Source organism: Sciurus vulgaris (genome assembly GCF_902686455.1).
Source record: "Sciurus vulgaris genome assembly, chromosome: 11".
NCBI classification, from domain to species: Eukaryota; Metazoa; Chordata; class Mammalia; order Rodentia; family Sciuridae; genus Sciurus; species Sciurus vulgaris.
In genome coordinates this window covers 112,307,810-112,323,791 of record NC_136472.1, presented here as the reverse complement: position 1 = coordinate 112,323,791, position 15,982 = coordinate 112,307,810, and the positions used below count along the sequence as shown (strand labels likewise).

Below are 15,982 nucleotides of genomic sequence, written 5' to 3'. Positions count from 1 at the left end.
AAGAATGGAGGTAGCATTGGCTGCTGTTTTGAGCAGTGTTCCAAGTCCGGGTATGTCACTTCAGTATGATTAAAGTCATGTTTAAGGCAATATCATTTAAATTTGGGTTTTGGAAAATGTTGCCTTGATAAGTTTTCTTTACCCCTGTGCAAGAGTTTTTCTGTAAGCTTTGGAAGAAAAATTTTTCTGCCAGATTGGAGGAAATTCTTTTTTTCCCAAATAAGGGGGTAGTATCCCTTATAGTCATCTAATCCTTAAATTCAAATTAGTGATTTGCTTGGCTTCTGTGGTACCTCTTGAATCATTAAGAGGCAGAACTCAGAATTTGGTTCAGAATATTTAAGATAGAATAAGCACTGGAATGGATGCCCACCATGCCCTGAAGGTAGGGAATGTTCCTCTTCACAGGGCTCTTCTAAGGCTTAGAGGAGAGCCCTAAAACAGTAAGTTTTAAGAGTTATAAATAACATTGGATGTGGAAGTGCTTAGCACATAGACACATAATTAGCAAGTCAGGAAGTTTGACTAGAAGGAATAAATTAACTCTAGTCACTTGATGTAATGAGATCATGGAAGGGAACATAGTTTGTTTCAGGTGGTTATAATTGTGAAGTTGAAGCTGGTCCAGGAAATGAGTTGTCAGATAATGTTGACATCCTCATTAATGGTTCAACTTACTTAGGAGGTTTACAGTTGTATGAAGAGATGATTTTCCTACCCCATTTAGGGAACTAGGGGTTCAAAAATTTAAAAGCGACAGAAGAGTGAGATACAATGAGAAATATCCTGCCCGTATACCTTGTAGCCATCCAAGGTGCCCTTTTGGTTGGCAGTTGGTATTACCAATGTCTAATATGTTCTGAGATATTTGATACCTGTATAGGTAATATATGCATCTGTTATTGTACTCCCTCTTTAAAAATTGTAAAAATTTTACATACTAGTCTGCATCTTACTTTTTTTTCACTATTGTATCCTGAGAATTATTACATATAAGTGTATAAAGAGCTTTCTTTCTTGTTTTTTAAATTGTGATCCTGTGGGGGTAGAACCCATGACCTTGTGAATGCTAGGTAAGCACTCTACCACTGAGATATATCTCTACCCCTTTTTATTTTATTTTGAGACAGGGTCTTGCTAAGTTGCCCAGGCTGGCCTTGAACTTTCCATCCTCTTCCTCAGCCTCCTGAATAGCTGGGATTACAGGTGTGATGTCACCATGAAAGAGTATTTTTTTTTTTTTTTTAATATTGTTAGGGTTTTATATTTACAAATATTGTCACAATAGAAACTTGTTATAATTAAACTCAATCTATATATCATGTTCACAGATGTCTTATTTGAGCCTTCCTTTGATTCTGTAAGGTAAGTACATTTTATTTTAATTTGTTTTTATTTTTGTGGTACTAGGAATTGAACCCAGGGCCTTGTGCATGTATGCTGGGCAAATGTTCCACTACTGTACACTTGACCTCATCTAGGACAGCAAATTTTTTTTTTTTTTTTGGTGGTGATGCTGGGGCTCCAACCAGGGCCTTGAGCATGCTAAGCACATGCTCTACCACTGACTTAGATTTCCATCCTTAGCATAGCATTTTATTTCAGAAGGAAGTATATTCCCTTTAGAACTAGTTTACTGCAGAGATAGAAGGAAAGCCAAGGACAGAAGACTCCTTTTTGTTTTTTTTTTTTTTTTTTTTTTTTTTTGTAAACAAATGGGATACATGTTGTTTCTCTGTTTGTACATGGAGTCAAGGCATACCATTTGTGTAATCCTAAATTTACATAGAGCAATGTTGTTTGATTCATTCTGTTATTTTTTTCCCTTCCCCCACCCCTCCCACCCCTCTTTACCCTCTATACAGTAGTTCCTTCTTCCATACTTGCCCCCCTCCCTAACCCTAACTCTAACCCTTCCCTCCCCCCCATTATGTGTCAACCTCCACTTATTAGCGATATCATTCGTCCTTTGGCTTTTTGAGATTGGCTTATCTCACTTAGCATGATATTCTCCAATTTCATCCATTTGCCTGCAAATGTCATAATTTTATCATTCTTTATGGCTGAGTAATATTCCATAGTATATATATACCACAGTTTCTTTATCTACTCATCAATTGAAGGGCATCTAGGTTGGTTCCACAGTCTGGCTATTGTGAATTGAGCAGCTATGAACATTGATGTGGCTGTGTTTCTGTAGTATGCAGATTTTAAGTCCTTTGGGTATAGGCCAAGGAGTGGGATAGCTGGGTCAAATGGTGGTTCCATTCCAAGTTTTCTAAGGAATCTCCACACTGCTTTCCATAGCGGCTCCACTAATTTGCAGCCCCACCAGCAATGTATGAGTGTACCTTTCTCCCCACATCCTCGCCAACACCTGTTGTTGCTCGTATTCTTGATAATCGCCATTCTAATTGGGGTGAGATGGAACCTTAGGGTGGTTTTGATTTGCATTTCTCTTATTACTAGAGATGTTGAACATTTTTCCATATGTTTGTTGATTGCTTGTAGATCTTCTTCTGTGAAGTGTCTATTCATTTCCTTAGCCCATTTGTTGAGAAGACTCCTTTTTGAGTATCTTTCCATTTTACCTAAAACAGAAATAACAATTGTGGTTCTCTAAGGGATGTGGGGGTGGGAGAATAAGATGAAATATTTCTGGGTGGGCAAGCTTGAAAGAGATAGGGATGCACCGTTCTAGAAACCAGGGTCCTGTTTGCCAGGAATGAGAAGAGCTGGACATCAGCCTGTGACAGGGACATAAAGGTATTTAGGCACTGGCAGAAACTCATGGTTTGATTGCCATCTTGTAGTATGGTAAGCCAGACATGGTGGTTTTTGAGAAACTGGGGATTGTCAAAACTCCCTAGGAAAGACTGGGGGCCAAACAGCATTGAAGATATAAGGGAATGTTTTTAGCTTGAAACCATAAAACAGGAATTTATATAAGTTAAAACAAACGATTTTTTTAGAAACCCCAGACGTCAGGGAGGATGACAGCATGTTAATGGCAAGGAGATGACTGAAATGTCAAGTTCATTTTGGCCTCAAAGTTGAGGATTAGGTTGCAGTAGTGGTACATGCCTGTGATTCCCTCCAGTAACCCCAGGTGCTAGGTAGGCTGAGATAGGAGGATTGCAAAGCCAAGGCCAGCCAGGGGGACTTAGCTAGACTGTCTCAAAATAAAAAATAAAAAGGACTGGGGAAATAGCTCAGTGGTAGGTAAAGTATCCCTGGGTTCAGTCCTCAATACCGCAAAGAAAAGAAACAAAAATACTTCAAATATTGGGAGACAGCCTTGGTAACTCCATATATAAAGGAGGTAAGTAACTTCAGAATTGGATATGGAGAGATGAAGATATGTGAAGCTGATTCCTGCTCTTATTATATAGTTAATATTATTTGGAAACCAGAGTGTAGGTCTAGTTATCAACTTTCTAACTTAAATAGCATATGCAGGGTACCTATTACATTCTGTTTACTTGATATAATTCTTGCTAACCCCTCAACAGCTTTGCAGAGTGTTGTATCTAGTTTCCATTGAGGAAACTAAGGTTTAATTAGGTAACTTGTCTAAAGTTGTATGCCTTATAAGTATAGAGCTGAGTTGTATAAGTAGGTCTGTGTGATTATGAGACTCTTGTTATTTTCATGGTACCAGATGTTAGGCCCCAAAATTGAACAGTCTAATTCTAATTTCAGCTGTACATAATCAGAATCTTATCACTGTCATTAAAAATGTGTTAATATATCCAGAGAGCTTGCCTGTTAAAGATGATTTGGGCTGAAAGAATAGAAGGAATGCTAAGGAAAATGACCAACAGAGATGCTAAAAGCTGGCCATACGCATTCTGAATAAGCATATAATTTAAAAGGAAATAATACACTTGGTATGCATATGTAGTTTTAAGCTAATTTTTCCAGCACCTCCTTCCCTCATTAGATTTCATTTCCTAAAGTCGTTCTATATAGAGGTTATATGGCTGCACTGAACACCAGAGCTGGTGATGGCCAGTTCCTGGAGCTTTTTTGAGTTGAGAGTTGTTGTCTGGAGGATCTGTGTGTACTGGGATGTACCGTAATCAGGAATTCTCCCATTCTGAAGTTTGAGGAGATAGGAACAAATTTGACTTAACAAATTTTGACTTAAAAATTTTAGGTCCAAATAGATTTTATTACCCTCAATCTTTTAGCATTATTCTGCAAAATGTTCATGTCTACTTTTTGGATAATACCTTGATGTACTTTACAACAACCATTGTAAGGGAGTGTTAATATGGGAGGTTGACATTTTGGTGAAATAATCATTTGGAAACTCTGATTCAGCATTAGTCACTGACTTTTCTGCTAGGTTATATTTTCTTGTCTCTTGCCTTAATTGTAGTGAGTCTAAGTTATATGATTATACAACTACCAAAAAGAGCGACCTTACTGATAACTTAAACACATTTCCCTATAGGAAGAATATTCATATGTTTTAGCTCCCCTTTGGTATTGGTCCTTTGGAGAAATGTAAGCATAGTTTCCAGGTTATGTCCATTAATATTACAAAGTAGAATACCATCTCAGAAAAAATGGCCATTTACACTTAAATATTCTTTAAAAATTATTGGTGTTATGTGCTTTCTGGACATAATCATTTTAGTACTTAATGGGGTAAGTTTTGTATTTCTTTTGGCCAACTTTTAAAACCATGGATGGTTTGGTTTCATTCTGTTTTACCCATTTTCTCACCATTCCACGTTTCCTCACTGCCTCATGAAATTGCCATGTTTAATCTTCCCTTAAAAAAATCTTTTTTGTTGGTTACCGGCTGGTAATCTCAGCTACTTGGGAGACTGAGGCATGAGGATCACATGATGAAGACCTTCCTGGATAATTTAGTGAGACCTTGCCTCAAAATAAAAAATATAAAGTACTGAGGATGTAGCACAGTGATGGAGCACCCCAGGGTTCAATCCTGTAGAACAAAACAAAACAAAACAAAACAAAACAAAACACCCCTCAGGATTGGGGATGTGGCTCAGTGGTAGAATGCTTGCCTAGCCTACTTGATGCCATGGGTTTGATCCTCTGTACTGCACAAATGAAATCTCTTACCTAGAATGTCTAATTCCCCTCCCTTTCTTTCCTTTCTTCTAATTCTTTGATTTCACCAAATTTGGAGTGTCACTGTGTTCTAGTCTCTGCACCAGACATTAGGAAAGAGTCAACAGAGAGGCATGCATGGTCTAGAGCTTCTGGTCTGTCCTAGTGTTCCTTATTCCTGTCCTGCCCTGCCTTCAAGTTTCACTTAAGTCTGGTCTTTACATGTTCTCTTTAACTTCTCAAATTCCATGGGATTTTATTCTTCTAACAATTTTTTCCACATAGTTCTCTTTGACTTCTTTAGCTCTTGCCGGCCCATCTTCACCATGAGCTACACTGCTTTATATCTGATTCACACAGTTTAGTGCTTTTTGATAAAATATCTCATACTGTGGACTAATTGTTTGAATATTTTACCAGCGAAATCATAAGTTTTTAAAGGGCAGAGATCGTCATTATTTCTTGTCCTCCACTATACTGAACCCAAGTAAATGGGTAATGAAAAGTGTTTTGAGTTTTTCTGTCCTGCTGAATGTTGTAGCTATCAGCTCTTGAGGCTTTGAAATAATGATGAGATTATATCTGTCTTTTAAAAATGTCTTAGGATTTGCAGGTATAGCTTAATGAAAGAGCATGTGCTTTTTTTTTTTTAACTCTTTCCATTTTTTTTTATTGGTGCATTATAGTTACACATAATGATGGGATTTCTTGTTACATATTCATACATACGCACAATATAACAATATAATTTGGCCTAGATCACTCCCCAGCACTTTCCCCCAGAGCATATACTTTGCATGCTGGAGGCTCTGAGTTCAGTAACCAGCACCCTGTGCCCCAGGTTCCTTCTCGTTATTTGCCTCCAAATTGCCTCTCTTAATCTATGTTAAAAATATGGATTCGTTGTCTGCGTTCATATAATATTGTAGTGAAGGTGTTGTATTTGAGGTGATCACTGCATAGTTTCTCATCTAGTTCCCCATGTGACTAAAGCTGTGGATTTCACGATTAAGGAGCAGAGATAAGCTAATAATGTTGATCCCATAGTTAGCATCAGGTTGGAATTTTTTTTGGTTTAAATGCCCTTCACTATGTCTCGGTTCATAAGGTCTTAAAACTTACTTAAAATGAGAAGCTGACAATGTAATAACTTAAAATTGAAAACTGAACTCTTCAGAAAGATTAATAGAAATGGAAAATAATTTTTAATGGGCCAGTATTGTTTACATTAATATGATGTTAGAAATGCAAACTCTTTCTGAGTAGTAAGTGAATATGGCAACTTAAATGTTAGGAAAGGAAACTGAAGTAAATATTATTCTGCATGTGCTAAACGCTCTAAGGTGATAACCAACTTCAGTGTTGAAAATTAGGAGGAATATTTTCTTTATTAAGGAGAGTAGAGGGCACTAAAGAAGGGAAATATTGTTCTGTCTATACCTGAAAATTAAGGGAAGTGTATGTAATTGAAAGGGTAAAATATCATGGAAGGGAAAAAGAAAACATTTTCTCCTTGAAATAATCCTACATCATGTTTTGAACAAACTAATTTCTACAAAATTTTATGACAATTGGGGAAATTTGAACATTCACTAGATATCTAACATTAAGGAATCATTATTTTAGGTTGGGCAATAGTATTGTGGTCATATTGAAAAGACATAGTACTTATATTTTAGAAATTTATACTGAAAACAACATGACATCTGAGCTCTGCTGGGGAAAGGAAGTGGTCAGGAATATATATAGGAGTGGCTGAGCATTTATTTATAATTGAGCTGGCTGATTGGCACAGGAGACTCTTTATATTATTTCTTTCTACTTCATTTGGAAAATTCCCATAACAAAAGCAAAACAAAACAAAAATAAACCTACCAAATCCCTCACATCCAACAACTTACGTAACAGTATTGTCAAACATATCTGTCTTCCCATCTAACTCCAGATAGACTGAGTAAAGCTATAGATTCTTGCCGATATTTCCAAATTGAATGTGGTTGGGATTTCTGTCCCCTTAAATTTCAATCCATTGAAATGCAGCATCAGTGAGACAGCAAGCCCTGAGTTTTCCCAACAGAGTGCAAGTTATTGCAGGGTACAAGTCAGATTACCCACCTGTGTTTAAGGCTCTTCCTTCTTGGTAGGTGAAGACATAAGGTTTAAAAAACAGAACGTATTTAGGGAATAGGAAAATATTTTAAAATTAAATACAGTATTTCATAGTACTGGCTAAACACTAGAAATTCAGAGAAAGAAAAAAAACATCTTGGTTAGGAATAGACAAATACTTTTATTAGGCCAGTGGTCTTTGAGATCAGCTTTAAATAAAGTGTAGGTGTTAGATCGCGGACAGTAGGATGAGGACAGCCCTCCAGGGAGGGAAAATACTTTGGGAGAGAATAATGAACTTGGATTGGTGAATGGAAGCTAGTTTGCATAGACAGGATGGGGTTAGTTCACAAAGGACGTGGAATTTTTATCGGAGGCATTTGGACTTCATCTTACAGGACATAGTGAGCCGTTTTATGGGGTGTAAAGAGCCATTTTTGACTCTTTAGATACTGTTTATTAATTTTGTTATACTATAGTGTATTCTTAGTTTTTGCATGGAGACTTTCACTTGACTGTGTAGGCTTTAAGTTTTTTTTAAGATATCCACCTATTTCTTTATTTACTTATTTAATGTGATGCTGAGAATCGAACCCAGTGCCTCACACATTCGTGGCAAGCACTCTACCACTGAGCCAGGACCTCGGCCCCTTCTTTTTACAATAAACTGTTTCTTTAGCGTCCCCAAAGGATTTTTCAGGAAGCAGAATTAGTATTTCTGCCTTTTTTTTTTAAATTTTTTTTTGAGGGAGTCTGAGGCACTCAAAGTTAACGAACTTAATTCTGTGAAGTATGATTGAGTTAGAGGCAGATCTGTGTTCAGATCAAAATTCTTGGGTCCTCAGTTCCTTTATTTTATTTATATTAAAGATAATTGTTTTCCATGTTACTGGCTTTTTAATTTGAGATGTTGTGTGTTACATATATGTAATGTTGGCCCTACATATTTTCTGCTTTTTCATACCCCACCTTCTTTCTGGGAATATATATTTTTCTTTGTCCTTGTTATGTGTGTGGTTCTACAGTTTTGTTTTGTTTTTAAGCAGGCCAGGACTAGCACTTCCTTAATCCCATCCTGTCAGCTTTTTGAGTGGTAGTTGCTTTCATCACTGCTGACAAATCTGCCCATTGTCATGTTGTGCTCTCAGCTCATGCTTCTAATTGCTACCACTGTGTATTTTTTCTACCTCCTCCCAATCCCCAGTTTGTAAAATGGAATGATTATCCCAGTGTTTCCTGAGATTCTTTGACTTTCAAAAGATTTGCAAACATCTAATGAAAGGTACTGCAAACATCTTAGGTAACATGATAATTTTATAGATTTCCCCCCAATACCATTTTAATATTCTTTTCCCTTTCCCCCCTGCTGAAACTGGGAGTTGAACCCAGAGGTGCTGTACCACTGATCTAGATCCCCAGCCCTTTTTATTTTGAAACAGAGTCTCACTTGATCTGAGACTTGGCTTTGAATTTTGAATTTGAATTCTTCTGCCTCAGCCTCCTAAGTAGCTGGGATTACAGGTGTATGCCACAGCACCTGTGCATTTGAATATTCTTAACTTGATTGGTACAGCTTATATTTAGTAAAACCATTTTAAATATTCAATTTGAATTTTGACCAATGTACACACCTATTTATTCCCCACACAATCAAGATATAGGACAATTCTCTTATCCCCAAAAGTTCTCTAGTGCTCTTGCATTCATTCCCACTACTCCACTCACAGAAAACTGTTCATTTGCTATCATCATAGGTTAGTTTTGCCTTTTCTGGAATTTCATCTAAGTGGCCTTATCTAGGATATATTCTTTTTTTTTTTCCCTTGGGTACCAGGGAGTAAACTCAGGGCCACTCTTCCACTGAGCCACATCCCCAGCCCTTTTTAAAATTTTACTTAGAGACAGAGTCTCACTGAGTTGCTTAGTGCCTTGCTTTTGCTGAGGCTGACTTGAATTTTCAATCCTCCTATCTCAACCTCCCCAGCCAGTGGGATTACAGGTGTGCACCACACGCCCAGCGGATGTTTTCTTCTTTAATCAGCATCATGTGTTTAATATTTATTCATTGTTGTCTGTATCAGAGTTTGCTACTTGTTATTGCTGAGTAGTGTTACATTGTATAGATGCAATAGGATTTGGTTATCCCTTTACCTACTGAAAAACATTGGGATTGTTTCCAATTCTGAGCTGTTATGAATAAAGCACCTGTGACATTTATGTACAGCCTTGCACGGAAGCATGTTTTCATTTCTTTTAGCTTATGTTTTCATTTCACTTAGGTAGATACCTTGGAGTGAAATGAGTGGGTCATGATTAGTAGATTTAACTTTTTAAGAAACTGCCAAATAGTCTTCCTAAGTAGCTGTACCATTTTACTTTTCTGCAGCAGTGTATGAGATACAAGATGTCCACTTGCATGAAATCCTTACCAGTGCTAGTATGTCTTCTAATTTACATTCTAGTAGTATAGTAATTATGTAGTGGTTATCTCATGGTTTTAATTTATGGTTTCCCTAATAGCTAATGATATTGAACATCTTTTTGTATACTTATGTGCCACCTGAATATCATCTTTGATGAAGTATTTGTTCAAATCTTTTGCCCAGTTTATTTTTTTATTTTTTATTTTTTCAAACTGTATCCAGCTTTATTAAAGATACTTTTCATAAACAATCATGGTATTTCAGGCAGGACATGAGCAATCGTTAACAGTATACAACAACTTTCAAACTCCCTTCTTCGATGGACTACCAAAATCAGAAAGCCACTATAAAACCCAATGAAATCTTCATTTGATGCTCTGAATGGGAAAGTTTAGAGTGAGGGTTGACATTTCACATTTAGCATGTTGTTTAACAACTTTTCACAAGCCGACCCTGACTTTCAGGAAATGAAATGAAAATGGCAAAAAATATTAATCTGAAGATCCACAATCTAGAAAAGGAACTGTTGCTCTTCTGAGGGACAATATCTCAATGATGTCACTGGGAAGTCCAGATTGCCGACACACTGGTAAAACCAATTGTTGGGAGACAGGTCCCAACAGGACTGAGTTTAGGGGAGTTAAGTCTATGCCGATGGCAGAGAGGGAGAGGAGGACATAAGCTAAATTAGAGTTTTTCCATACCACAGGCGTTTGTGCCAAAGTGGCTATGTGTGCCAACATCAGGGAGTCCCTCCTCTTGGGAGCCAAGAGGAAGTTTCTCAAAACTAGCAGGGGAAGGTGTTTTCCTCCACAGCAATCCAGCTTTGGAGACAGTCTACTAGAGACGTATGTTCCTTCCCCTGAAAACAATAATAAAGTGTTGTGCGTGCTAACAACATAGCTTTAAAAAAAAAAAAAAAAAAAAAAAAGTAAAACAAAATTCTGCATTTTTATAAAACTTGATAAAAAATAGTATTTCAAACTGTACAGTCACCAGAAGTACACAGTTATCAAAAATGCACCCACTTCACTTGGCATCTCCCACACCTTCAGCTTTCTGTGCCTGGTCTGTTTTGGCATCTCCATTTTCTGCAGAGGTATTCCCATCCTTGCCAGCGTCGGCTTTTCCCTTTTTCCCTGTGGGTACCTTCTCTCCCTTCTTTGCAGGGGCATTTTTAGGCTTGGGCTCTGGAGGAGCAGGTTTAGCAATCTTTTTTTTTTTTGGTGCTGGGGATCGAACCCAGGGCCTTGTGCTTGCGAGGCAGGCACTCTACCAACTGAGCTATACCCGCAGCCCTAGCAACCAACCTTGCTGATCTTCTCTGTGGTTCGTCCTTCACCTTAGCTTTATCTCCTTTGGCATCCCCTTCAGCCTTTCTCTTGGGCATGGTGGCGACGGTGGTGGGACGCAGGCGCTGGACGTGGGGATGTAGCATCGCGTGGCTTTGGTCGGTCTGGGAGTCATTCTCGCCTCTTCTTCTTTACACTGCTCCCCAGTTTATTTTTTGTGTTTTTTTTTTTTTTTTTTTTTTGGTACTGGGGATTTGAACCCAGGGCCTTGTGCTTGCAAGGCAAGCACTCTACCCACTGAGCTATATCCCCAGCTCATTTGTGTGTTTTTTATTGATGCATTATTGTGTTCCTAGTGGTGGGATTTGTTGTTACATATTTGTATGTGCACAGACTAAATATAATTTGGCCAATCATTCCCTCCTACTTACCCATTTTATTAATTGATTTATTGACTCTTGTGTTGGGGATTGAACTCAGGACCTCACATATGCTAGGCATATATATATACTTTACTACTGAATTCATCCCTAGGCCATTTAAAAAGATTGTATTGTTATTGTTGAGTTTTGAGAATTCTTTAAATATTTTCTATAGAAGTTCTTTATCATATAAATGCTTTACAAATATTTTCTTTCATTTTATGGCTTATCTTTGTATTCTTAAAAATAGTGTCTTGTAGTGTGTGTATTGCTCAGGATTGAACCAAGGGCCTTGCACATGCTAGGCAGGCACTGTACTACTGAGACACATCTCTAACCTTCAATAGTGTCCCTTCCTTTTTTTTTTTTTTTTTTTTGTACTAGTGATTGAACCTAGGGGTGCTTAACCACTGAGCCATATCCCCATCTCTTTTTATACTTTTATTTTGAGACAGGGTCTCACTAACTTGCTTAGGGTCTCCCTATGTTGCTGAGGTTGACTTTGAACTTGATGTCCTCCTGCCTCAGCTTCCCAAACTGCTGGGATTATAGCCATGCATCAACTGTGCCTGGTAATAGTGTCCTTTGATGAACAATTTTTATATGTTGAATTCCAACTTATTCATTTGTCCTCTTAAGAATTGTGCCTACTGTACCTAAGAAACCATCTTTTAGGGGCTGGGGAGATAGCTCAGTCGGTAGAGTGCTTACCTTGTAAGCACAAGGCTCTGGGTTCGATCCCCAGCACCCAAAAAAAAAAAAAAAAAAAAAACAAAAACCATCTTTTAGCTCTTTTTTCATGTACCTGGGACAACTGCAATATGTTTTTAGTAATCATTAGATTTTAATAATACTTGACAAAAATATTTATGTGAGGTGACATCCACCACATTTAACTGGTTTGATAGAAAAAGCATATATTCTAGAGAAGACCAGACTCTTTGGTGTAAGACTCCAGGAAACTTAGATTGATAGGAGTAAAAAGATAAAAAAAATTTCTCTCAGGGAGCAATTTTTGAAGATTATTTTAAAAATTGAAGATCTCGGGGTTGGAGTTATGGCTCAGCGGTAGAGTGCTCGCCTAGTGTGAGGCACTGCGTTCCATCCTTAGCATCAATAAAAATAAACAAATAAAAATAAATAAATAAAAATAAAGGTGGGCTGGGAATATAACTCAGTTTGTAGAGTGCTTTTCTCACAAGCACAAGGCCCTGGGTTCAATCCCCAGCACCGCTAAAAGAAAAAAAAAAAGGTGACCACCTACAACTAAAAAAAAAAATTAGAAAAAAATTGAAGATCTTGAAGAAAGTTACAAAATTTGCATGAAATTATGTATCATATGACAGCCAAATCAATTCATTAAACATTTGTATACAGAGTACTTTGCCCTATGACACATGCAAGCTTCTGTGTTCTTCAGTGATATACATTATGAAGTTTAAATTTGCTTTCATGGATTATTTTCAAAATTCAGTGGGTTGTTTGATATTCTTTAAAAAAAATCTAGTTCCTTTATTAATATATTATTTAGTGATTATTTGAACTTTTTTTTACTATTTTTAAATTTTTTTAAAAATTATTTTTGTGGTTGTAGATGGACAGCATGCCCTTATTTTATTTATTTTTATGTGGTGCTAAGGATTGAACCCAGTGCCTCACACATGCTAGGCAAGTGCTCTGCCACTGAGCTAGAGCCCCAGCCCCTTATTTTACTATTTTAAATTTATTTATTTATTTTTGCAATTCTGGGGATCAAACCCAGGGTCTCACACATGCTTGGTGATTGCTCTGTCACTGAGCTACATCCCTAGCCCTATTTTACTATTTTAAAAACAGTTCATAATTAAAATAAAAAATTTAGCCTTCACTCTTCCTTTTTTTTAAAATTAATTTTTTTGTATTGGGGATTGAACCCAGGATCTTGTGCATGTTAGGAAAATGCTCTACTACTGAGTTATATGCCCTTACCTTTTAAAATTTTGTTTTGAGACAGGGTCTTGATAAATTACCCAGGTTGGCCTTGAACTTGTGATTCTTCTGCCTCAGTTTCCCAAGTTACGTCATTCACTTTGATTACAGGAGTATGCCACTGTGTTGTCCTAACATAATTTTTAGCAATTAAAAGTCAAAAACAGGTGTGGTGGGGTATGCTTGTAATCCTAGCAACTTGGGAGGCTGAGGCAGGAGTAGTTTGAGGCCAGCTTCAGCAACTCAGGGAGAGCCTGTCTCATAATAAAAAGTACATTATTTATATTTAAGTTTGCTTCAAGAGAATGTTTCACGAGAACTCAATTTGTAAGCTATTTAGTTAACTAAGTGCTTTGTTCTGGAAAGAACTTAAGTGCAACTTTTGTTTTAAAGTACCTTTAAAAAATAAAGGAGCTATAACAATTGACAAATCAAGTTCTGGATAGCAGTGGATAATTATAAAGGGTGATGAGATAACATGCTGAATTGTAATTCTTGTTTGTGACAGTGCTTATCAGTAGTAGAAAAGAACTGTGATCTTTGGTTAGTTACTGAACTGCCACTAGAGGTAAAATATCTTGGAGTAGATGAACAGGAAGAATGCTAAGCCAGTATTTATTGCCCAAGATTACTTTGAATTAGCAATCTCAAAGAATAAAGAAAAAGGACTTAAGAATGGGAGGCAATAAGTAGTATGCTATTTTTATTTAAAGTAGCTTGAGAGATAATTAGTAAGGTATAGGGTTATAGGTTTTTTCCCCTTTGGTAATGAAATATCATAAATTTGATAATATAAACACTAAATTATTATTATATTTGGTGCTGGGAATTGCATCTAGGTCCTTGTACATGCAAAGTACACACCCTACCACTGAGCTACTCTCCCAGTCCTAAATTATTATTTAAAGAAAAATATTCTTGATAGTTACTGACACATTACAGTCACGAGCAAGTTAGAATCAGCGCAGTAGTGATCCCAATGTTAAAAATGCTGAAGGATTTTGACCTTAGTTTAATCTGCCATTCTCCTGACCTGTCTGTGAATTGTTAAAGCCGGGCTCCTATGGCACACCTTTCCTAGATCTTTCTGATACTCATACTCATTAGCACATGATAAAAGTTATCAGTATACCTGAAGAGCTAATTTTTTTCTGATTGAATATGAGATGTAGAGTGTGCAATTTGTAATCAGTGGTATGACATTACAAAGTTTCTCTTTTAAGATGAGACATTTTTAAGAAACTTTATTAATTTATGAATAATTATAAGAAGTTAAAATCTGGGTATGCTCTCCTCCTGAAAAATTTTTTAACTCACATCTTTCTTGGTAAATCGGGCCACAGGGATTGTTTACTTTCTGAAAAAGTGAAACTAGGTCATTTTGGTTACAAGTATCCGAGCAGCTGACTTTAGGTTGATCAGGGGAGGTTATCATTCTTAGTGGTTCTGAGTATAGATACTTTAGAAATCAGGATAGTACACATGACTGTTAACCTGTAATGGTGAGAGATGTAATATATCTTTTTCCCCTTCTTGGGAGAATTCCAAGTTCACTAATTTATGATTTCAGTGTTTAAATCTTCTGAGACATGGGTACTGATCATATTAGCTTAAACTTGTTTGAACTGACAGTTGTAGGGAAAGGGAAAGGTGTTTAATTTTAACAACTTGGAGTTTTTATTTCAGTTTAATGGATTTTGGTCTAATTTATGAGACTAATTAGTATCAGGCATATCTACATGCGATGCATTCTGTTAAATAAAAGGAGCCTAAAACCTCTCTAAATTGTCATGTAATTCATTTTAACAGCTTAAAATTTCTAAGTATAACATTATAGGAAACCCATAAAGTTACTGTCTAGTTCATCTAGAAGAAAATTTAACTATCTGACTTCAGCAATAAACTTGAACCACAGTGTATATAACCTTTAAAAAAAATCCTGTTGTACATGTTCTTGGTCACTTACTTCTAGTAGTTTCCAAACTGGTTTCGGAAATTAAATTAGTAGCTGAGTAACCTATGCAAGATTTTTCTGTGTGTATATGAACCAGTTTTCTGGGAAAACCCTTCCGTTGGTAGTCTTCTTGAGGGTATACTGTTTTTCACACAGTGATTTGGGGACTGAAGCCTGCATTTAGTTAGAGGTGATAAATGGTTCAAAATAATTTTTTTTTTCTAGTTTAGTGACTGAAAAATGATTCAGAATTGAAGTGAATTTTAAGTTGCTATATTTCCTTGTAGTTACTTTTAAACAGTTGCTATCTGTTATTATTAGGCATATTTTGAACATATGGACACCAGTGTAGGCCAATATTTTGTGTTATGTTTTTAAATAGCTTGACTAGTTTAGTCAGTTCACTTTTGAACTGAAACTTGCTTTTATCAGAGGACAATTGGAAATTGAATATGATGGCCCATTTGGAGAAGATAGACCCTTGACATGTTTTTACTTTAAGAATTCTTAGAAATTTTGATAACAATATATTTTCCAAATGTCATAATATTTGGGGGTTAAGAAATTGTCAGGGGAATATCAGGAAGTTTGTGGTTCATACTGAAAATATTATTCTACTGAAATATTAACCTATTTTTGTTTTACTAAAAATATAATATTTCACTGTGTTTATATATGTGTATGTACATATAATATGACTCTCAGTATTTTCTTTTATACTTAAAG

General features: G+C 36.5%; 2 protein-coding genes across 7 annotated transcripts in view; one reads left to right on the top strand and one right to left on the bottom strand.

Annotated features, from left to right (window-relative positions):
• SIK3 (SIK family kinase 3) overlaps window positions 1–15,982 on the top strand; it is a 243,932-nt gene that overhangs the window by 20,721 nt on the left and 207,229 nt on the right. The window lies entirely within an intron of this gene.
• LOC306640578 (non-histone chromosomal protein HMG-17-like) lies at window positions 5,728–11,010 on the bottom strand (the record flags this gene model as incomplete). Its single annotated transcript, XM_079104906.1, has 2 exons — window positions 5,728–10,849; window positions 10,911–11,010. 2 exons carry the CDS (start codon window positions 11,008–11,010, stop codon window positions 10,650–10,652), a joined length of 300 nt encoding a protein of 99 aa, XP_078961032.1. The 3' UTR covers window positions 5,728–10,649.